A 24,255-nucleotide genomic window follows, 5' to 3' on the forward strand; every position below is an offset into this window, starting at 1 on the left:
TCTTTCCACCTCTCTCAGGTCTTGAGAGTATGTCCGTAGCTAAAGGCTGTCGCTCAAGTGAGGGATCTCTCTGTGTGACTGGATGGTGTGTGTGGAGTGATGCATTGCTGCAGCCTCGGGGCAGGACACCAGTCACTCACACAGCAATCGCTCTCTAATCAATGTCTCTGCATGGAGCAGGAACACTGCAGCTCACTGGGCTGCAGAAGAGGCTTCTCAGGAGCTCCAGCAACTTCCAACTAAGTGGAAGAAAACACTGCTATTATATATTTGCACCTGCTGTCTTTGGTCCAATTTGTCAATATCTGTATCAGTTATAGCTATAAAAAAAGGAAATACTAGAAGAAACCAGACTGTATATGAAGAGGAAGAATCATATGTGAGAAAGTAAAATAAATATCTGGAGTCAATATATCAATATATATATTTATGTGTATTATATAATTCATTTTGACTTGGGACCTGCTGACAATACAGGTCAAAAGCTAAAGTTAATATCCAGATTATATTACTACCATATTCAGTTCCATTGTTACACTGATATACCTTTCACTTGTCTACACAAACCCAATACATCAATTAAAAATATAGGCACTGCTTAAATATTGAGAGAAAGAAATGTGACACTTTTTTCCAGATATAATATTGATATCAATGCGTTCACAGATACTGGACCCAAATGTTCACTGTCAATGCTGCCGGCTGTATCAAGGGAGAGCGTGGGGATCTTTATGTGACATAAGATCAGCTGAGCGGTCTGAATGAGAACATTGTATCTGGGATAAAGTTTCCATATGACGGACTATAGGTATCCTGAGACATATGCTCATGGAGAATCAATAGAGACACGGAAATGTTGTGGTGTAGTCGTGGTATGGGGGACCACGACAACGCTAGCTTGTGGACTCTTTTCTGACAATGTTTCTGTAGCATGGGATCAGCAGAAATCCAATCTGAAACATAAGCAGAATATTCATCATCTCCGCTGTCTAGACATTGTAATTTTAATCTGTATTAACAACTTCTTGTGACGTTTCTAATGGCTTCTGAGCTGCTGCAGTTCCAGTAAGTCGCTCATACTGGGTCAGCTAAATGCTAATATCTAAATTAAAAGCTTTATCATTGCATGTAAGGACACAACAGATATCTTTAGGCCTCTGTGGCGAGTGTGTATTGATTTAGTCTTCATCTCAAGAAGATGCAGCTATGCGTTTCCATTGCTGGCTGGCACAGTATATAGTTTGGGAAAGCAATTAAGAACTTGAGTGTTGTTCAAGAAGGCAGGATGCACCTTCAGGGATTCAAACCAGAACTTCTGTTCACAAGACACTTACCAAAACCACTACGCCGTATTACGGAATGTCATTACTGAGCAGTGTGTTATATGGCTTCACTCTGGAAGAAGAGCAGGATGCCGTTGCATTTCATTAACTAGATGCTCATTTCATGATGTACACACCACCTGACCTGATGCTGAGGGCACGCGGATCTGAGCAAGTTCAATACCGTCATGTGTGCGTTCTACGCTTCAATAAATCACTCAACCCCAGTGTCAACCATGTGGAAATAATATAATCCAAATGTCAAAATAAACTCGCTTTCAGTAGACGAGGAGCTCAACGTGTTAAATATGTAAAATGTGAAACCTGTAACGAGCTCGGGCTCTATGAGGGGGCACGTCGTGGTTCTCGGATGAATTGGATTTGTGTAATTTCCCTGATTTTCTAATACAATGAGTGCAAGAGGTGTCGGTCCCATTAATGAAACTCCTTTGTGAGCTGTGCATCTTGACCCCTATTAAAGCACTGTCACTCGGACAGCAGATGGTATTGGCACACACACACACACACACACACACACACACACACACACACACACACACAGAAGGAGTGGCCATGGCAACAGACTCGTGATGGCTGGCCTGGTGTGTAGTGGAATCACTCGTCCTAATTTGTTAAGTACCACCTCAGTATATTTGAGTTAATCAGTCTATTCAGTGCACAAAACAAGTGGCATCAAATAAATCCTCAGCTGCCCACACTGACGATGAATCAGACATCTAGAGAAACTATAGGAGCTGATTTAATGGGTTTCATGGATGAACATGTTCATACTAGTTTGCTGTGCTGCAGCATGTGTTTGGTACACACTTTAAGCACTTCCTCTGAGCGACTTGCTTCATCAGGCTCCGATATTAGCATCACAATTCATTCAAATGCACCTGAGTAAGCCAATTAAACTGAGTAAGCAAACAACAGTAGGCCAGATTTCCCCCCCAATGATGTTATGATAACCTATAGAATTTAACATGAATAACGTTTGTTTAGAACAAATACATTTGAAAATTGCATCATGAGAAGGAAAAGGGGACACATGATCATCCTGGTTTATATTTTGAGGAAGAATTTCTTCCTGTACAGCAGGTATGCGATGAACACCCACAGAGAAGTTGCCCACAGGCTTTGGAAGAGCTCTTCCCAGTGGCTCTGCTGGAAGCGCATCTCCCAGCTGAACGGGAAGTAGAAACCCAGGAGAGAGTGGCCAACATAGACAAAGATGGAGTTCATCCCTGAGAAGAGGAGAGGAGAGGAGAGGAGAAGTGAGGAGAGGAGAGAAGAGGAGAGGAGAGGAGAGGAGAGGAGAGGAGAGGAGAGGATAAGAGTCAAAGTCAAGTTGCTGCTGAACAGGACTGCTAGAGTATTTTTCTTTATTCAGTCTTCACGAGTCGTGCTACTTTGCACTCATCACCTCCGCTGTGGAGATTTGGAAAACTTGTAGTCGTATAGTGGGGCAAGCAGTGCAAACTTCCAAAAACCTTCTAAATAAAGTTACTTTTTACTTTAATAATCTCAAGCGCTCGCCTCTGAGTCTGACCGAGACTAAACAAATGAATGTAAAACCGGTTTTGCATTTGCTTGCGCCGATGTATCCGAATTCCTCCCTAATTACTTTATTGTAGGTAGCGAGTGCAAAGTTAACTTAAAGTGTTGCAATTATTTGACCCGGGTTGAAAGGGACCTGAATTGTTCCATTACACCTGATTTAACACAACACTGATATGTCATCATATCTAAAGTTGATATGGCGAACTTGTTTAGCAAACCTGTTTACACATCTGACAGATACAAATACATTTGGCATCAAGTTCAATATTGACTCTCCTTGTAGCTCTGTTTTGCTCTCTGCCAGCTTCTGAGGGAAATATGACTCTTTAGCTGCTCAAGGCTAAATGCTTCACCTCTGTTTGCTACTGGGAGGCAGCGTACAGTGGGTTTCAAGATCTACCCTGAATACAGCTGCCTGCTAATGGAAACAACAGTCACAGACCAGAAAACTAAAACCATGAGCGGAAAGACGTTACAACGTCCAATAGTCCAGTGATAATTCTGTGTGAGTTCGTCACTACAAGTAGTCACATGACCCAATGTTAACCCAATGTTAAGAAAATAAATGCATTTTTCAAGTAGTCAAGGTGCTTAATCATGTGCCAAAAATGTTTCTGATGGTCTTTCTTTTGTAACCAAAGCATAATATAGCGGTGTAATTTTCATTTTGACTTGTGAATAACAGTACCTGGGTATAGGAATGGCTGTCCGCCCCACCAGCCCTTAATATCGATGACAAAGTACATGGCTCCCAGCAGCAGGAAGGAGGAACAGCCCATACACATCACAAAGGACAACGACCTGGAGAGACAGACCATCAGCAACACGTTACAACAACGTACATCTGGGCATCACTAAAATGGAAGTGGGGCGGCGTGAACAAGGGTGTAAAAACACAGAGTCTATCAATCCTGTGCTGCAGCTAAATAACGCCCCGGGTCTCGAGCCAATCCGGCGAACTGCGGGACAGTTTGCTGGATCGGTCTAAAGCATCAGAGGTGGATCCCTGGCACGTGCCCACGTGGAGTCATGCCAGCCAGCCATGTCCCTGTCTGTTCCTAAGTGCAAGAATGTTTGATGTAATATCATCTGATGTAAAATGGCTGCCTCCTGGAGCATCCTTGCAGCTTGGGCTTTTTTATTTTTTTTTATCTCAGCTGAAGTGGGGCCAAAAAGGATTCTTAGCTGGGAGTTAATTACTTCTAGACATCCAGGCAGAGACTCGTACTCAAGAGCTCAATAACCTGTGTATGATGGACTGCCTATAAAAGCCAGGCAGGTAATGGCGAGGGATAAGCACAGCGTTAGCGGGGGCCCCTGTGGAACATCATGAAGAATTTGCTTACACATCACAGATGAAATGGTATTCTTCCTGCTGCAACATTAAAATGATTCACGTCATATTAAGGGGAATGTGGGAGTGGTACAAATGCACGGGTCGTAAAGTTATCTAATTCGGAGGTAGTAATTGAGCTGTATTTCATGCAAAATCATTATAAACATGTATCAAGATGCCGCGCCTTGTTTTACCAAAAAAGGCACATGATAGTTTGGGAGCGGTTAGACAACACTGTGGTTATAGAGATGCTGTTCCCAGAGTTTGATCCCATTCCATCACACAGTGCTGGTAAAATGTGTCGTGAGTGAGTAGAGAGGATAAAGCATCCTGTATTTTCCTGGCTGTGAGGAAGAGTGATCATGTTGTGAGGATGTATAACCGCTCCACCTCACACTCCCGACAGCGTGGGTGATTATTTACAGTCAAAGCTGTCGTTAGAGGTAAGTAAACGCGTGTTTTAGCAGCCTTGATTTGTGCCTGTTGGAAACCCATCCTTTCTTTGTGAGGAAAAGTGGCTGGATTTAGAGGGTCAGGAAGCACTTACCAAAGGTTTTTATTGACAGGTATAAATCCTCCGTCTCGTGTGCACTTAGAAAGGATGGCTGCAGAGATTCCCTGAGGGTAGAAATGAAACAGATTTCAAATCGATGGAGGACGATAAAGCAAGTAGTATTGGGCTGCTAAAATGTGAAGCAACAGAATAAAGCGAGTCCGGCAGATAAAACGATTATCTGAAAGTCAGATGAAGAATGTCCATCAAGTCACACACACACAATATCGTGCACCTCAAAGACAGCCCAACACACCCATCTGAAGTCAACCCCACAGACTTATTAGCCACGATACAGAGCAACTGTGTATGATCTCGATAACTCTATAATTAAAAGCATTTATTGCCTCATCTATTTACCTTTACACGTGAATTAGATACTCGAGGAAACATTTTGTGCTCCAGAGAGAAACCCAGGGCAGTGGATCAGAGTCCAAACATGCTTGTTAGGTGCATATCCATCATGTGTATAGATGACAGAATCGATGGTGTGGAAATAGCCTAGCCGGGGCTGGATTGAGTCTCCAGGCTATCCAGGCAGCAGGATGTGGGACGGGGCTGGTATGTGGGGCAATCGCTCAATTTCAATCTCATTTCTGGAGCCTGATCGTTGGATTTTAATTAACAGGGGCTATTGTTTATTAGGGGGAAGATGCATGGTCACCGCTGAATATCAATCCACCGCAAAAAAAATCCTGGCTTGTCTTTTACTGTATCAACACTTTCTGGTTTTTATTGCCTGCAGAAATGAGCTCCCTCCTCCACGGAGACAACCTGCTAATGTTAAGAGCACATGTCAGAAACCAGAGGGAGTTCAGCTCCGCACTGCCTCCCCTCTCAGGCAGAATCGTATTAGAAAAGTCAATATGAAGAGCAGGCCAATCTTTAAAACGTATTGTGCTTTTTTCTTTTTGGGACTAAAAAAAGACTTAGCTGAGTTAGCTAATGAGATTAAAGAAGAACCTAAAGTAAATATACATACGCAGCAGATCACGTGGGACGATCATAGGCTGTATTCACACTTGACATATGGTCTGTATCTCTTCCCAGAATCAATAAAAAAAGGCCAGCTCTCTCTATCAACCATTGCAACGTGAGAAAATCTATTTTATTGTTATTCTCCATTTCAGTTAAGCAGGATTTTTAAGTCCCTGTATTGATCAATCACTAAACACTGTATGATTCTGAATATAACATCTCCAGCATCATAATCTTGAGTAGCATCCACAGCATCTATGTAGCATTAGCCGGTGAACCAGCGGGAAAAACATAAAAGCCTAATGTTTATTTATTTCCTCATGTGTTACTTTATCACTCTGTGCCTCTGGGAGAAGCCAAATGGATCTAATATATTTCACCTCCCTCCAGTCACTCGCTCCACAATGATAGTCAATAAGATTCAACACCAGAGGACAGAATGGGGAGATTCGTCATTTAAGAATTGAGGTTAACGACATTAAATTCTCACAACAGCATTTCAATTGATTTTCACATATATGAGCATGGATTCTTCCTGATCACAAACACAAACGACCTGCTTCATATATTGGATTTAGTTAATTGATATTGGACCTATTACAACCTTATGGGGTTATAATATTGTTGTAGTATTGAGTAAAACAACCCATTAGATATTGCATTTGTTGTTTTCCTTGGCACTGAGTCTGTCCACCACTTTGCTCCAGACTGAAAGACCCAACAGCTATTGAAAGAATTGTCGTTCAATGTCTGTAGTTTAGACAACGACAAAAATGATGTGCATAATCTGGTACAGACATTCATGGTTCCCAGATGATGAATCTTAAAGACTTTATTGAGCCTCTACTTTAATATCCTCGAACACCACCATGAGGTCAACATTTTTAGCTTTGAGTGAAATGTCTGGACATTTATAGGATGGATCGCGATAAAATGTTGAACAAACATTCAGGCTATATATATATATATATATATTGAAGGATATATTCAAATATTCTATATAAAAATCTTAACATTCAATACTGTGGGTTATATGTGCTCAATTAATGATATTACAGTCAGCCTTAGCTGTATTTTGTATTTAGTGCTTTCAGCAAATGTTAGCATGCTAACACGCAAAACTATATCGATGAACATGTTAAACATAACTATTTGCATGTTGTTGTTATGAGCGTGTTAGCATTTAGCTCAAAGCATTGATGTGGCTCAATATGCAGCCCCACAGAGCTTATAACATGATGGTAGACTGTAGTTTTCTTACATGCTGAGGTTTTTGGGGGATTTTTTTTTCTTTGTGGAAAGTAGGGCTAGAAGACGAACCATTAGTATCATGTGCCTGAAAATTCCATTGAGATATTGCTTGTGATGCTAGGCTACACAAATCGACTTGACTTGATGCAACAAACCTACATGCCAGACGTAGCAGTGATAAAACTAAGCCAATGGATGAAATTGTTGACTTATTTTAAGAACCTTCATTGTGGTTTAATCACATTGGTCAAACACACGTGCAAGTCTGCAGGAACCTGATATTGAAAATGATAAACAACATAACTTAAACCTAATGGGCCCCTCCTTTTCCTCCTGCAACGTTTGATTTCAAAGGCTGAGTGGAGCAGCCAGCTCCTCCAGCTCCATCGTCGCTTCAGGTCACAGCACCGCCAGCTCAGGATGTCTGCCTCCACGGAATGCGGGCTCCTACGAGCAACACTTTGCAAACCGGCTACATCTCTGCAGCATCGTACTGTACAGACAGTGGCCGAGTACAGCTCAGCAAAGCCAGGCCTTTCCACATGGATATTTGTCAAACTCATTTGAGCAGACTTAACAGCCTCCTGTCACAGGTTTAGAAATGCAAAACGGGCCGTCTCGTATAACACTCGGCTCCTCCCTGTGGGACACATTCCCCCTCTCAATGAAGTAGAGGCCAGCTTGCCTCTTCTTGTGTTTTGAGACCACCCGGAATGAACACAGATCCAAAACAAATATGACCACAAACGCTCTCTGACCAGATTTATGAAGAATTTCATCTTTTTATTCTGGCTTTGAATGGACTTTGATCTAGTTGTGTTCTTCCACTGTCTCCATACTGTCATGTGATTGGTCTGTAAATATTTGTTGAGACTTAGTGCGCAGGCTTATGAATTAGCCATTCTCTTCATCCGATGCTACTGACTGCAGTCGACTGTAAGTAATATGCACAACGCTTTCAATCTCAAACCACATGTGAGGCACAGAGGCAATGAGAGGCAGTGGACATGCCCTTGAGGAACTGGATACCCATTGCCTGCCCGGAAACACCGCCACACATGGATGTTGTTTAATTGTACCGAGATCACACACATGTCCTCAATACATTCCTGCTAATGAATGGTTTCGACGGCTATGACTAATACCCGAGTGGCAGGAAAACACATTGCAAGGCAACACCATAAAAGTGCTTATAGGTCTGTGTGAGTCATAGAGGTAGCACAATGTTTTAAGTGATTTGTTGTCTTGGTTTTAAATTATCAATTGACTTTTATTCTCATTTACTTTCACAGCTGTGGTTAAAGCCCTAAACACAGCTGTAAAGATGTTACGTACCAGGAGGACAGCCCACACGAGGAATCGACCGAGGATGTGAATGTTCTTCCCCTTGTAGAAAATGATTATTTTCCCGGCCTGTGGCAGAAAGAGGCAGAGATAAGCACAGGGACCACGACTCATTTAATCAAACATTTAATGAGAAACACAATGTAAACACCAACAACCGGTGCGGACATGCATTCGTCCTTGGGTAACCAAATAGGCCTGGGATGCGGGCGTCAATGCCGTGTCCCTGACGTGGCGGTCACATTTCTCCTATCCTGTTGAGCCAGATGTGGGATGGAAGTCATCCACACCCTCTGATTAATTTGGTGATGATGAATATGTTTCAGCTGAGGACATTAGCACGGGCGAGCTCAGAGGAGGGCAGCAGACACCTGGCGTGTCGTCTATGACTCGCTGACTGAAGGGCTCAGTGCTAACCGCCCACTGGGAATTGAGCAATGTGGCTGCTTTTGCATGGTTCCTTCCCACAACACAAATGGTTAGAAGTGACACAGTCGCCATCAGAAGCTCAGGTCTAAAGACCGAAAGCTCTCTCCTCACTTTTTCCTCACAACATGTTGTCATTAAAGGGGGGCAGCTGTGCACTTACAAAGAGGCGGGAAGGAGTCGCTCACATAATCTTTGTTTAAGTACAGAGTTAACTGCTACGAGGAGGTGTGGATGTGCACATTTATGCCAGAACGATTTACGGATTTGTTGTCAGGAGCGCCGGCCCCTCTCTTCCCGTGTTGCATGCTATACCGATACTAGAAAGGAATGGTCATACCAGGCCGTTAAAAACGGTACGATAGCCTATTTTATTTGTGCTGATACTTTAAGTATGACATTGTTTTAATAAAAGCCGCTCTACCTCCTTTTGCTTCATGGATTGTGGCTATCTGGATCATGGACCATGCCTACTACTCATTATATGAATAATGTCTGTCATATTCATTGAATGTGCTGTAACTCTGTTACGTTATTCATTCTGGTCACATGACATCTATTGCTTCTGTCCATCCGGGGAGAGGGATCCTCCTCAGGTTTCTTCCCCTTGTTTCCCTGTGAAAGGGTTTTTACTATCTCTATTTGGGGAGTTTTTCCTGATCCGATGTGAGGTCCCGGGACAGGAATATTATGTGCACAGATTGTAAAGCCCTCCGAGGCAAACTTGTATTTGTGATGTTGGGCTATATAAAATAAACTGAATTGAATTTAATTGAATAAGTTGCGTGTGTGTACACATGTTTTTACTTTAACTATGACCAAATGTGCAGATCAAATTAAATTCACCATCTTTTCAATGCATCTCTTGTAATTCAATTTTGTTAGCTCAAAGTGTTGAAATAAATACATTTATGAAACACAAAACCAACATATCCTTCCAGAAACAGTTCCAGTCACTTGCTTGCAACCATTTTTCTTACTCTAGGAAAATGGAGAGTGATTTAGTTGCGACTGTGGCGCCAACAAAAATAATTCTTGGAAATGCTAGTTGAAAAGTTTTCCGTTTCCCCTTTAACATCTATTCTCTATGGAAATGGTGGGGTCTGGGATTACGCTCACTCACTGTCACTGTTTTCTGGGAAGAAATGTGAATTTAAAACAGTTTGAGCGTCACAAATAAAATGTCAAATATGACAAAACTCATTAAGGTTGACCTGACCCTTTAATTAGCCTCCATCATGATTCCATAAATAACATAAACTGAGCTAAACTGTGCATTTGCAAAATACAGTATCATGAAAAACATTACTCCTATTCCAAGCAATAGCAAATGAAACTAAAACAAATGAAACTAAATGAAAACAGAATTATACTGACATCTTAAATAAATGATCCATACCTGCATCCCCAGGAATCCCATGACAATGGAGTTGATTGTACCCAGAACCCCCTCTGGGTCGAAGGGCTGCGTGGTGCGATACATTTCCTGGAAAAAGCCAGAAGAAAAGGATCAGCAAGATTGTTTTAATTCCACCTGCCAGGTTTTATGGTAGATGGATAAAATAATGAATGGTGTGAGAAAAAGACCTTACTCTGCATGTGGGGTATCTGTACATGTTATCCCCAAACATCCATCTATCAATGTAACCGGCTGCGCCTCCTGTGCAGTTTGCGTAAAGGCCATTATCACCGATTCCACCAGCTCCCAAATACCCCCTGATAGCAAACAATGTAGAATAATCAGTATTAAAAGAACATTTTATAGTATTGAAAAAGTAATGAGATAATAAATGATTAAATAATGAAACAAAATGCAAGGAACACGAGGCAGGGAGGTTTTTCCATCCGACCGCTTTAAGCTTTGGATGAGATTTACTATGGGGTCTAGACTCAGGCTTCAGCTGCATCCCGCCTTTGGAACTCTCTTTGGCAAGATATTCACTTATTAATCAATACACCTATTATTGTATATTTCTGTTTTGCTTGATTTCATGATGCACTGCTGCTCATTTTTAACTGTGCCTGTAAGGTGTCCTTTAGGGCACTTATAAATAAAATGCATCATTATCATCCTCACATTCCATACATTTTAGAAGAAACTATTCTAACCGTGATGCCACGCAGGGTCACAGAAATGGGGGAAAATACAGAAAAAAGCAGCACTGAGCAGAAGATGCCGAGCGAGGAAGATGGATCCCCTGCCTCCGCTCCTCTTATTGCACATGACAGACTGAGATTGGCTAATTATGCCCTCTGAAGCATCCACCACAGGCCCATAAATCACGGCGGTTCATAACACCAGTAACACAAGGTGCACATTAACACCGCTGCTTGCAGCCCCAACTGGAGATCATCTCAGCATGGAGAGATTTACACTTTTAGCATATGTGTGCAGTTGATTAATGAGAGGATTGCACGTGGTCAGTTACACAACAGGGAACTGTGTTTGGACTCACGTGGGGCAGTTGGGTACGGGCATGAGCAAAGTGATGCAGAGCCACAGCGTCTCTAGCAGGATGATGATCAGCCACTGTGGCCAGTAAAGAACCACATCCTGGACGGGTTTCCACCAGGGATTCTGCATCACAGAACACAAATAATCTTCTGCTCATCTTCTTTGACAACTGTATTTTGATGCATGTTTGGCCAGTTATAACAATGGACCAAGGAATCCAAGCTGCATCGTGGCATCAAGTTAGCTTTTTATAAATGTGCTGGTTCAGGCTGGACTTTTTCCTTTGTCCCCCTGGTGTGCAATGACAGACTAAAGTGGACTTGACAGAGCTGCTCACCGCTCTCAGAGGGATTTCTTTCTGGCCCCAGAAAGTCTGCAGGAGAGACAGAACAAAGTAGGTGAAGCCCAGACGCTGCAGCACTCCAGGGATCCTCAGCCAGGACCAGGACACTGAAACACGGTCAACAACACACACATCATGAACAACTACAAGTCCCTTGATCCCCAATGATGAACAGCTCTACAAGCACAGATATAACTCAGTGGTGTGAAGCTTTTCCTGCTGATCTGAGCAAATTATAAATCAGGAGATTGATAGTGGAGGACAAGAGAACCTGTTCCCTATCGAGGATGATGGACAGCTCGCCACACTAGGAAATGGTGTCAGCCTTCAGGATACGGACATGTCAAGAACCTGGGAAGCTAATCAAAGATTCCCAGTTATCTCTTTGTCTCGACAAATTGGGGGTGTAGGGGGGATAAAATGGGCTGGTGGTTGAGAGATTGATGGTAATCTACACATTAGTTAATTGAAAACCTCTTTGCCGCACAAAGTGCTGCGAAAACCCGTGTAATCCCAATCATTGATCCGGACAAATCAAATAAGGGGCGGAAATCTCTCCTTTCATAGGAAAAGAGGAAGCTCTTACTTACAACACATTTGTTACACCTCCACCCAGATAACTTACTTTATCTGTGCCCCTACACACATGTGTCACCTAAATGAAAAACAATGCTGAAAGTCCAATTTTTGCAGGAAACTGTACAATCTTTTGTTTCACCTTTTTATTTATTTATTCATGTCTTTTTTTGGGGGGGGGGGGGGGTTGGAATTGAGACCCTTTTGACGTTCAATATCATTTAAGAAGTGAAAGCTCTGCTGTCTACTTCCCATCTCTGAGCACTTTCAGTGATAGATTGATAAGCACACTGTACTGCACTTTTACTACTTCTTTTAGCACTTCTGCTTAGATGCTAAAACTGCACCTCTGTGCAATGACAATAAAGTGGAATCTGATCATTATTATATGTGGAAGTGAGCAGAACGCAATAAAGTCTCTGAAGCCGTCACCATCCAAATCAGATGTGAAATGCTCAAAGATTAAATATTGAAAACACATCGTCGCCTTGAGCAAAATAATGTTTTTGACTGATCAATGTGTTTAGCTTCACCACAGTGAGGTTTTGAGTTTATCGAACTCAATGTGGATTTCATCCATTAAACAAAGTGCTTTTCTAATCGTCTAAAACCAACAACGTGGTGTGTAAGTCTTTCATTTGACTGACAAAATAAAAAATAAAATAACCAAAATTGGAGTTTCAAGGTCACTGCTTTGGCAAAGATGATCTAACCGTAGCGGCGTTTATTTGAAATGACTCATAGTTTCCGTCAAAGGTCAACACCTTCTTCCATCTCGTCTGCCATTGAAACGGTTTAACATATTGAGCTGGTATGACTCCACTCTCTTATTAGATCAGACCCTGGGACTGAACTGCCGAGGACGTCCTTGGAAATGGAGGGCAAAGCTGCAGTTTATGGTAAAAGTCACTATGCTGTTATGCTCAGCTCCAGCAGCAGCTGCATGGGGCTGAAGAGTGTAACACTATCTGTTTGTAATTGTCCATTACCGCAGTGGTTGTTTTTGCTCAATCTGCCTCTGTTAAACGTCCCCTGGCGCTGGGTTTTGAGACTGCACACACAATAATAATATTTTTGTTAACCCGGTTACGCAGACATTCACACAGGAAAGTCCATTAGCACTGGGGATGGCTAATGTGTGCAGGGCGCCCTGTGCCTCCCCAGGTGGACGATGAAATGGGGAATTTTTTATTCAGCCTCCTCCCCCTCCTTTAACCCGACACAGCCCTGCAGCTTTGGCTTTAATCACACATCTGGATCAGAAAACATATTTGTCTCTGTCACATGATTAACTGCACTTTGTGAAAACAAGGCATTTAGTTTGTGCATATCAAATATAAGCTACATTACACCTATCGTCTAAGTCATAAGTCATTATGTTCATAATCAATCAGTCTGATGATGTTTTTAGTCTGCACAAAACAAGACATGTATTAATATTAGCTTGGCTTGAACCGCCACCAACAGTCAAAAACCTAAACATATTATATATATATAAATCAAGAAAAAGTGTCAATTCATCAATGATCAAACGTTCTGCATATTGCATATATTTTCTGTCATCTGTCTCATGGATTTATCCACCAATCGTTGCAGGTTTGTATGACAAAATATGGAATGAATCTTGAAAAAAATTCTTGTTTCGGAATCTGCGTCAACATTGTGAGTGGTTACATAATATAAAGCCAATGCAGATTGTTTTTACCGTGCTTCATCTTTCAGACGAACAGGTGCATTAACGCAAGAGAAGCCTGATGTGGTGCTCGTGAGTTACAGTGCTGTGTAACAAGTGGACATATTATTAGACACAGATTCCGGTCTGTGTTTTAATCATGTTCTCCACTATAGAACAAAACAAAGACACAGAACACAGAGAGAGCACAGTGAATTTGTTCCATCTGTGCCACATGTTTTGCACCTACGTGGTCCGTCTCGTGGAGAGTAGTTCAGGAAGCAGAAGCCGAGCATCAGGAGGACGACTGTCCTCCAGGTTATTTTGCGCAGCAGCTGCCGGCGGCTCACTCCTCTCCTCTGCATGGATCTGAAAGCCAACACCACAGAAGTCCCAATAACAAACACAAACCTGGAAGAAACAATAGTATTGTTCCATTAAAACATGTACATATGCACCCAAACATGCATATCTTAAAATAGAGCAGTCCTCTTTGGCAAACCTACCATGGCATGACAAGATCTCCCACAGTGAGACCTGCAATGGATCCAGAAGCATACGTTAGTACCAACAGACACACAGAAACCTGAATGCTGTTTAACACAGTTCACAGTTCTTGCTCTTTTCTAATCTCTGCAATACAAAATGACTACACGGTCAATTAAGAACAATGTTATGTCCTCAAAGTGCTGCTTCAGTCATTAACTTTCCATTTTCAAAAGGTGAATACATATTTACACTCCTGTGACAGCAGGAAAGAGAAGATTAATCAAACCAGCCCTGAAATCAATACACCCTTGTAGATGTGGCAACAAGGCTATTATACGATTTAAATTGAGAACAGCCCTAAACACAGGACATGGATTTCATAAAAGTTTCATTGACATTTTCGCTTTTTCCAAACTTTTATTTACATTATTTACATTGCTCCGGGGCACCTCAAGAGCGGCTGCTGCAGGAGGCGACTACTACACATTCCCCTCCCATATTCTCCCAGCATGCCATTTAAACATTCATCCCGCCTCTTTCTCATCTCCTCCCTGCTTGTTAATAACAATCAAAATCTATGGATTGTGCTCATTTGAGGAATGGCCCCCTGTGTGTCTGGTTTGACATTTCCCATAATTACTGACAACAGGTCAGAAGATGTTGCAGATTTGATGAGGAGAACGCTGCCATTGAATAATAGCTTTGTGTTCACACATTCATGTCACATTTGGCTTCATGTGAAAGAAGGCGTACATTAATGTTATGGAGTATCGGCTCCTTCCTTGAAACAGGCTGACCACTGTCAGCGGTTGTCCTTTCAGCTATTAAATCTACTTGAATAGCAGATGAGGGGAAACAAAACTGTGTGTATCTCTTCTCCTTTACTCAACCATTCCATGGTGCATGTTCAAAGAACCAGTAGCCTCCTCCTCCATAGTTCACAAACACCATCACCATCAGGGCAAACCTGCAAAGACACGACAATGAGTCAGCACTCCAGCACACTGTTGAGTAAATCACCAACAATTGGATTAACAGTCTCGCAGTAGAGTGAATGATGGAAATATGGGTGGAAACTGTTTTAAAACAATTAGAAATAAGGCGTAAAACGTTCATATTTAACTGCGTTTTTTAAAGTTTTGAATTACAGGGGCTTTTTATTCTGTCACACTCCAAATGCAAGGTAATGCAATCTAAGCATTATGAATCACTCAGGAAATGAACACTTGTCCTCTGGATCTCCCCAAGCAGGAATGCTGACTAAAGACTTTGCGTCTAATATATGATACACTTTATACTTTAGCACCGGCCAAGGCTGCTAAAACACAGCACACGTGATGGAGTGCTTCACCGAACCAGACACCGGAGGGAAGGGAGGTGTTTGTGTTGCATGTCAGAATAAGGAGGGGAGGGGGGGCATTTCACAACATACAACTTGTGGGGGAATGTAGCATGGTCAAGAGGTTCGCTCAGAGGTTGATTTAAGCATTTCAACCTCCTAAATACTTGAATTTATGCTTTTAATTCATGTTTTATTTAATCAAAAAGAGAAAGAAATATCATCGAGGGGGTCTTTAAGAGACATAACAAGATCAAGACAACCTCTAAGAACAAGAGTCCCTGATAAGATGCACTGTATCTTCCTCTGCCTCCTCTTGTCTTTCGGCCTAGATTCAATTAAGGGGTGCACCAAAGCCATTACTGCTCTTTTAGCCACAACCTGCTGATACGGGGTTTTAATCGGCCGCTATCATCTCAAAAGGGCTATTAAAGTAGAGTAAACCTTGCGGCATGTGTCCATGTACTCGTTCCCTCTAATGCACGCACACATATGAATGCAGCCCATCATTTACATTTTGATAAACACATCCATTAGTCGCCATAGTGACAAAGACAAGAGGTAAATCAGTGGCCAGATGAGACCCGGTGAAAATCCCTGCAATATCCGAGCTTATTGGCCATCTTTTTAATCTAAACACTCGGGGGCGTCTGATGGTGAAACGAGAGCTCAATTTGACATTACAGATGCCGCACACGTGTGACGCTAACTATGATTAAGGAAAACTACAAGTGCCTAATTAATATGATGTGCACTGAGATCCCTTTGCTTTTATGTTGCACCAAAGTTAATAATGTCCAGGTTGAAACACCACAGACTTGTTTCTTGGTTGCTAATCAAGTTGTAAATATCCCCGTGACGCTCTCCAATGAGCATTTGTCACTTCAGTAACAGACTTAATTTATGTCTGGGATTCAGAATTTATGATTTATAGCTAACGGTATACAGATGCATGTGTCTTCGTTGCAGCAGTGACAACTGGTTATGACTCGCTGATAGACGCTTATGGACTTCTTTGATTTGAATCACTGCACATGCATTGCCGATTAGAGCGTTAGCTTAGTACATTTCCCCGTTGCAAATGGATAGTTGCACTCTATCACTGCAGAGTATTAAGTTACCTACTGTGCTTGCCATATGTAATACACGGACATCCAATCTAGTCATAATAAATTACTACTTGAGTGGAAATGCCAAGGTTCTTTTTTTGTGTGGCCAAACATCAGAGCATATCTGAAACTGAATCAGAGTAAAACTTGGAGCTCAGTCAAAAATAATGGACAGAATGAGTCGGCCAGCTGGTGTTGAAGTCAACTGACAATCCCTTGTTTTGCTGTAATAGTTGTTCCCTCTGTCGCATGGCACTCCTCACTATACTGACGGTGCGATTTTCCACAGTATGGAAACCGGCGACAGGCTTTTAGCAGCGCGGCGCAAGATTAAAAACCAAATCCTTTTAGAAAAATTAACACGCAACCGTACCCCGCTGTTCTCTGTATATCATGTCAGTGCGGCCTGAGCAATGATCAGGAAAACCTTTCAGCTCAGGAGAAAAGCCTTTTGCTTTCAGAAATGTCTCGGCGTTTATGTCGATGATGCGTCTGTTCTCTGCAGAAAGTTGTTACTTATTGGGGGAGTGTATGGCTCATAAGTCACAGTTCCGTGGAGGCACATGCAGAGTTAATCTTGAGTGCTGAGTCACAGTCTGATTAAGTGTGTTTCCAGGTATGACAATCTCCAGTAGAACCCATCAGGACATCAATATGTGACAAGTACAGAACTGCGTCAGGCGGTGTAACTGAATGGAAAATTAGATTTAGCCTTTCCTTGAACCTTTTCAAAGTCTGGTCTAAGTGTACTCAACTAATTCAGCTCCCAAACTACATCAACTATGTGGTATTTTGAATTCAGCACATGTATGCACGGTGGTTTCCGATGGCTTTCCATCCAAAAAGGAAGCCACAGATGGAGAAGATGCCAATTGTCTGCTGGACGCTGCTTCTGTGCTGCTGGATTTCCTCTCGCTCCTCATTTTTGGCAAGAGATCTATGGCCGTGTGGATGTGTGCTGATATGTTGATGGTATTATTACATCAATTATTTGGCAAGGGGGAGGTCAAAGCCACACCAGCATCCTGTTTCTAGAGAGGCGTGCTTTGTGTCTACCCCCAGGCCACAATTAAGACGAGCAGGGAGCCCAGATTCAATCACATGCATCACTCCTGTCCAACAGAAACACACTGTTCCCAACCCGAGACGCACCGATATCACAAATCATGCCCAAAGCTATACCGCCTGATAACAACAGCTTAGGGGAGCATGTGGCCAGACTGTGACCCTTGTAATTATTCATTACATTGGGCCTGTAGATCTTCATCATGCCCCAGACTGCTCTCAAAAGAATAAGCATGTGAACGGGCCACATGTGGTGATAGACTGATAAACAGGATGGTTGTTGATGGCGTGCATACCCTCGGAAAGTGTCCAGCGAGAGCAGACGTGCTGATTTAGCTTTAGTGGTATTGTGCTCAGCTCCACAAGCCTCTGCTGGGTCCTGAAGAAACAATTAGAGAGGAGAGAACATTTATTTAAGTATATAAACACCAGTCTGGCTCATACACGGCTGTATGAAAAGTAGCAACATTTGTTCACTTACTATAAATATACATATAGATTACTGAATGTAGCGTGTTGTTTCAACTCGTGACTGCTATTTGTCTTTGTTGTTGAAGTTAATCTGTGTTTGCATCCATATGGATTTTTCGAGACTCTTCGGTTTAACGTATTATAGCAGTATTGACAGATTTTTAGGCCAGTTGGGGGCAACAGGAACCAAGTGTAAACGTGGAAAGAGTTTCGACCTCATAGAGATAATTAGGGAAAAGACGAGACGTTCACACATCCAGCATTCATTTGACATCACGTTTCTGATCACCTGATGAGTAAGTCCAATATTCACTCTACTTTTAGCTCCTTTAGTTGTTGAAGATAGTGCTAAATAGTGCTCTATGCTCGCTAGCTGCTAACGTTGTCTGACGGTCTTTTGGTACTGAGTAGGTAGCGTGCAGTTGCTTTATTAGAGCTTTTTTACTTAAAACCGCTGCCTGCTTTTGTTGGAAAAAAAGGTTGACAAGAACAGAAATACTGAACCAAAATAGTGAATTCAAAACAATGGCTAAAAGGCACTAAATGCTCTGTAGCGCAGTGTTTAAGTTCTCTCTACAAAAGTGTTTTTCTTTTAAGTCGAAAAACATGGAGAGGTTAAAAACAGTGGAGACAATTAGAAATACATAAAATGGCAACACTATCATATACTTGTAGAAAGAAAAAAAAACACAAAAAAAGTAGTTGAAACTTAACGTGAGTGTAGATAACTAGAGTTGTTCTGAGATGCAGAAATGCCGACAAAACCAAAAACCCAAATTGTCACATTGGTCAGACCTCCTCTAAATGATGTTGGGTATCTTTCTAGGCAGGTCATCCTCTGTGCTGTGTGTCGGCGCCTATTTTTCCCTCGCTGTGTGAAGGCAGCACTGAGATGACTGTGGCCTGTTGCCCTCTCAGTTGGATTAGCCTGACTCGCTGGCCTCTATGCAGCAGTTTAAAGAGCCAGAGCAGGAAGACACCAGCACTAATATGTTATGATGGATCTGCATGCCATCCAGCCAGCATATGGAAGACAGAGACATCTTGCATGGAAGAATGAGAGGAGCCATTCATGCTCACCGAAATTACACAGCAGCTCTTGCCATCAAGCCAGATGATTGGACGGACACACCGCTCTATCGCTTCCATGTAAGTCTGCTGTACAATTGGCTCTGCTAACATTTGTATCAATCATTCCATTAGTGTCTCCCAAACGGCTTGATGACTGGAGTCTCAGAGCAATTCTGGTATGCAGCTCAGGCTGCGTCGTTGCCAATACAAATAATGCAATGTTACTGTTGGATGAAGGCAACTTTAAGGTCAATACTTTTCTGCAGTGAAGAAATAAAGGTGGCGGAGATGCTTTGCAAAGCGCTCTTCTGAGCGCTTCAAATTCTGGGAAATTCCAGGAGTTTAGGGGCCAAACAAGGATATTAAGAATAACATATAAAGATGTCCATACATTTTTATCTTACGCACATTAACCATGAATACAAATGTGTATTTTTATGGTTAATACAGAGATGTTTAGTATCTCAAAAATTTTACAGTTTGTACTGATGAGACTGCCACTCATTTCATTTGATTGGTTTATGATTGATCTAAATCTAATCAATCAAACCACTCATCTGCGTGATTTCATTGCATTTATTAGGATATTAATATAATGCATTCATTAGAGGCAGATTGTACTTACATTATCCACTGAGTACTGTGGGCCTTGGCAGCACAAGGTCTTAATACATTTCAATGTACAACGCCTCCTGCAAATGGAACAACAAGTCTGAGCTGCCTTGTTCTGATGGAGGAGTAAGTGCAGGATGGTATTTTCATTATGGATGATGTGAAAAACATATGGGTACCTGTAGATGTAGGGTGCCGCAACGAATAAGAGAGCGATTAGGGCCAGTAAGAGAGCTGCCACCAGAAGAGCTGGAAAATAAGAAAAGGAAATGTTTTAAAATGAACATTATGCAACCATCCAACGTCATAGTCTGTCTGTCTGGAAGTCCATGGCAGGAGCTTTATGCTGTGCATCTCTATCAGAATAGGATCTGACTGGGAATAAAAGGCCTGATTAGCACTGTAAACTGTCTGCTTTACTCGCCTCGTGACTCCCTTGTGGCTCTCTGTCAGTCAACCAGTGTCAAAGGGGATCCCTCAAGTGACAAACAGGGACCTAATGGAAAACTCTTGGTCGATCCATCTGGGTAATCTAACCCTGCAGGCGTACGAAGAGGAAAATGTAAGGCTACACTGGAAGGAGGACAAGAAAACAAAGACTGAGGGAGAGAGCTGGTCTGCCAGAGGGCATCGTAGAAAGGAGCGAGGTCAAGATGAGATATATAGCACGGGAGGGCACAAACACAGTAGCTGAAATGTCTTTTATTTGCTAAAGGGATGATGAAATCTACCCAGATCACAGAACAAAGATGATGGTAAAACATAGTAATTATTTGGGGAAAAAAGAGTTTATGTTACACTGATTAATGTAGATACAAAGGCCAATAGAGACATATGTTCAGCAGAAATAATGCTGCTTAACCACTTAAATGCAAGTTTACGACATTGTTGCTCACCCACCATCTGCACCAGCAGCATTGAAAAACATCAGTGAGACATTTTACAGCTGCACTACCAATTATACATAACACAGGCTCCGGGAGATATCAGTATGGTCTTCTTGCGTCAAAGCAAGGAAGGAAATAAGAGGGCAGTAACCCTGTTTGTCTTCAGTGGAAAAACAAACAAAAAGCAGCCATTTTAACCTGATCTTGAATCCACACTACGACATCACTCTGAACAAAGAGTGGTCACTATAACGCCTCGGGAAAGTCGTGGCATGATATCTCTGCTGCCCATCAATTTTGAAAAACACCACAAAGCTCTCAGCACATGAAGTGAAACGACACCAGATCTCTGCCATGCTCGCTCTACTAGTTATTGTCGGATTAAATAGAAAATGAATGGACTCATTTCGAAACAACTCAATTAAGTTCACCCTCACCCTCAGCAGGTGACTTGTGGTTTGTGAAACAATGCAGAATACAGTACTAACGTGATTAAAGGATCTGATTGTGGCTGCACAGAAGCATATCACGTGACCTCACAGAGACCCACTGCCGATCAATCTGAGACGCTGAAGTAAACTTTGAAATTCCCCAGCAGGGCAACTCTAACCTGCCTTGAGCTGCTGACCAGACCATTACTTAAGCTGAGCAAGTCCTATTGGGAGTTTGTGTAAGCACTGGTCTGCAGAGCTAATGGAAGCTCATCATACGGTCAGGGCTGCCGTCATGCTGACCATATATCTGCTCGGGTAATGGCTACTTGGCCTTAAAAGTCTGATCTACAACATAATCTGCAATATTGTTAAGTACAGTGTACATTATGGAGAGAGACGCTTTCAAAATCCCATTACGGCCTAATCCTTCCACACTCCCTAATGTATTACCCACAATGCTCCACGCGCGGAGCCAGGCCTTCAAAACAAACAGAAAAGCTTTTCTTTTATCCCTTTTCAAGAAAGCACGTCTTATCTGATCAATACACATCATGTCCCAGGAGATGGAAGAGTATTACTGCTCAGCAGATGTGGACAGGCCGAGTGATTCTCCTCTTTGCTGACTCAATTAAGTAGAGAGCGGATCAAAGGCTCGGCCGAGGTTCCTTTACTGTCACTGTGTCTCACCAAAGCCATCACCTTCACTCCCAGTATGTTATTCAAAGCTATGCGACCGATTACAGAACGCCATCCTCCTGTGTTCCTCATCAGTGTTGTGCACTTACGCAGGTGTGCATTGTTTGGCTGTTTATCCACAGCGTCAGTGCAGCTGGGGTTACTGGCGGCCTTGGACATCTGGATCCATACAGAGTAATGACCACCTTCTCCATATGTCTGACTCCACCTGAATCCATAACAGTGAAATATTGAGACACACTTTCCTTAAAAGCACATAAAACTACAGGCTGTTTTCATTTGATCCCCTTTGAAATTATATTTCCTCAGCAGCATATATTAAATTACCTTTTTCATCCACTTGCTGCTGTTTTCCTTTTTACCCGACTATTAAAAAAAAGGTCTTCCTATCGCCTTCTGGTTTTATAACACAGGGAAGCTCAGGAGCACCACCTAGTGTCTGCAGACCTGAGTGCTTCCTCTGTCCCCTCATCTCCAGTGTCAGGCCCCCAAAAACATGCATTACACGCTCATATTGATCCACTGTTGGGATGACATACTAGCTATCACTTGGAGTGTTTTTTTTTTTCAAAGGGGAAAAGGGAATCAATAGCAGTGCAGTCTGGTTAGAGACCTCAGCATTGATCTAGGAAAGCACAGGACCAGACCTCTGAGAAGGTAAGAAAAAGCACCAGAGGCTTGTCATGGTGCAACCGAATCTCTGGCCCCATGTTTACAGGTGACCCCCAAGTGGAAAACTCTGCCCCGGTGTCTTGTCAGTCCTGATTGTTTATAAATATGCCGCCTGTCTCCTCCAGTTAACATCCCCGCTGAGGTTTCCACAGGACGAGCAGCTCGGAAGCTTTAATGAGCCCTTTTCATCAATATTGGAATGTCAAGTCTTATTAAACCCAAAAAGGCTCCTGATCGATACCCAGGGAGGTAGTTTAAGGGAGGGCATCACTCATGTCCAGAAAGCAGGTCAGGATTACTCCCCCAGCCCTGTAAATAATCCCACAGACTGCTGATGCAATCATCGGATGCCACCACACTATATCATGGCTGGAAACAAGAGCAATACACTCCCCCGGCTAGTAAAGATGAGTAAACAGGAAACAAATCAGCATTTTCAACCTCTGACGATTGTGGGTGGTTTGATGTTATTGTCGCTTTGTTAGAAGGTTCAAACTATACCTGCAAAAAGTTGCATTCCTGGTCTGTGACTCCACTCGCAGAGTCAGAGTGAATTTAGTGCCGATCACCACAGATGCGTTGTTGTTGTTGGGTTTCACAGTAAGCAAATGCTGGTACACACACTGGGAGGTAAAAACAGGTGAAACACTGACTATGTACTGTACACTCAAAGGGGTCTCAAGACAATTAGGGATTCAAGGAGAGGGAGATGTACTGTCTGTTCGTCTCTTCCTTTACCTTGTAGCAGTAATCTGATGTGTAGAAGACCTGCACTTCTTCGGTCAGCTGGTTATGTAACGTTAACAGAGCCTGGTCCATTTTCAGAGTGGGCCCTGCTTAGAAACAAAACAGCGCTCTTTTATGATGTATGCAGAGCTTTTTGTACATCATAAACATAAGATAGCAGAAGGGTGTATCAGATCACCATCATTCCCAAGATAACAGACTAAAAATACTATTACCGACCTATACCTTCTCATACCGAGAGGTCCATTTGTCATAAACTAATGTTAACCTGGATTACGGAGAACTGACTCTGATTGTCACAAGCAGCAGCTCGTTGGTAGAATCATGTGTCAAACCTTCAGAAACACTTTTGACTGTTTAAGACTGAACACCAGAAGGATCCACATCTACTGCTAATGGCTCAGAGAAGACTCACCTGATTTTAGGTGTCCTCCATAGCTGCTGGTTACAAGGATTAACAAAGTTAGACATGCTTGTAGCGGTCTCCTGGGCTCCATGTTGCTACTTGATAACTTCACTTCCACCGCTCATCTTTATAACACTCACACCAATATAAAAAGTGGTCAAAGGGCAGCATGCATGTCCGGTTGGTTCCTTGAAACTGGTTTGTGATGCATGTGTTTTGGATCATGTTTGGGGCCATTTAATCTGCAATGTTGTTGCATAGATGATGAATACAATAACTAATGATGAAAACAGACACTTTGGCCGTTTAAAAAAGCTTCTATGAGTGTATAATGTCGAAGTCAGAGGGATTAGCTCCATTTCCAAACACAATCCACAAAACCATTTGACTCCAATCTAATGCTTGTGTTCTAAAGCGCAGCACCATTCTCATTTCCCC

The 24,255-nt window shown here is 42.4% G+C and overlaps 1 protein-coding gene across 1 annotated transcript; it reads right to left on the reverse strand.

The window, feature by feature from the left end:
- Positions 1-2,387: 2,387 nt before the first annotated feature.
- LOC306747085 (heparan-alpha-glucosaminide N-acetyltransferase) lies at positions 2,388-23,908 on the reverse strand (the record flags this gene model as incomplete). The annotated part of the gene is made up of 18 exons (XM_079230088.1): positions 2,388-2,569; positions 3,574-3,686; positions 4,769-4,839; positions 8,339-8,416; positions 10,173-10,259; positions 10,366-10,489; positions 11,230-11,351; positions 11,566-11,678; positions 14,070-14,230; positions 14,326-14,356; positions 15,199-15,275; positions 18,118-18,200; positions 19,989-20,055; positions 20,155-20,224; positions 22,082-22,200; positions 23,166-23,287; positions 23,403-23,497; positions 23,827-23,908. The coding sequence occupies 18 exons, from the start codon at positions 23,906-23,908 to the stop codon at positions 2,388-2,390; spliced, it is 1,797 nt and encodes a 598-aa protein (XP_079086214.1).
- Between the last annotated feature and the right edge of the window lie 347 nt (positions 23,909-24,255).

This window comes from Taurulus bubalis, assembly GCF_910589615.1.
Source record: "Taurulus bubalis genome assembly, chromosome: 14".
Lineage (NCBI taxonomy): Eukaryota > Metazoa > Chordata > Actinopteri > Perciformes > Cottidae > Taurulus > Taurulus bubalis.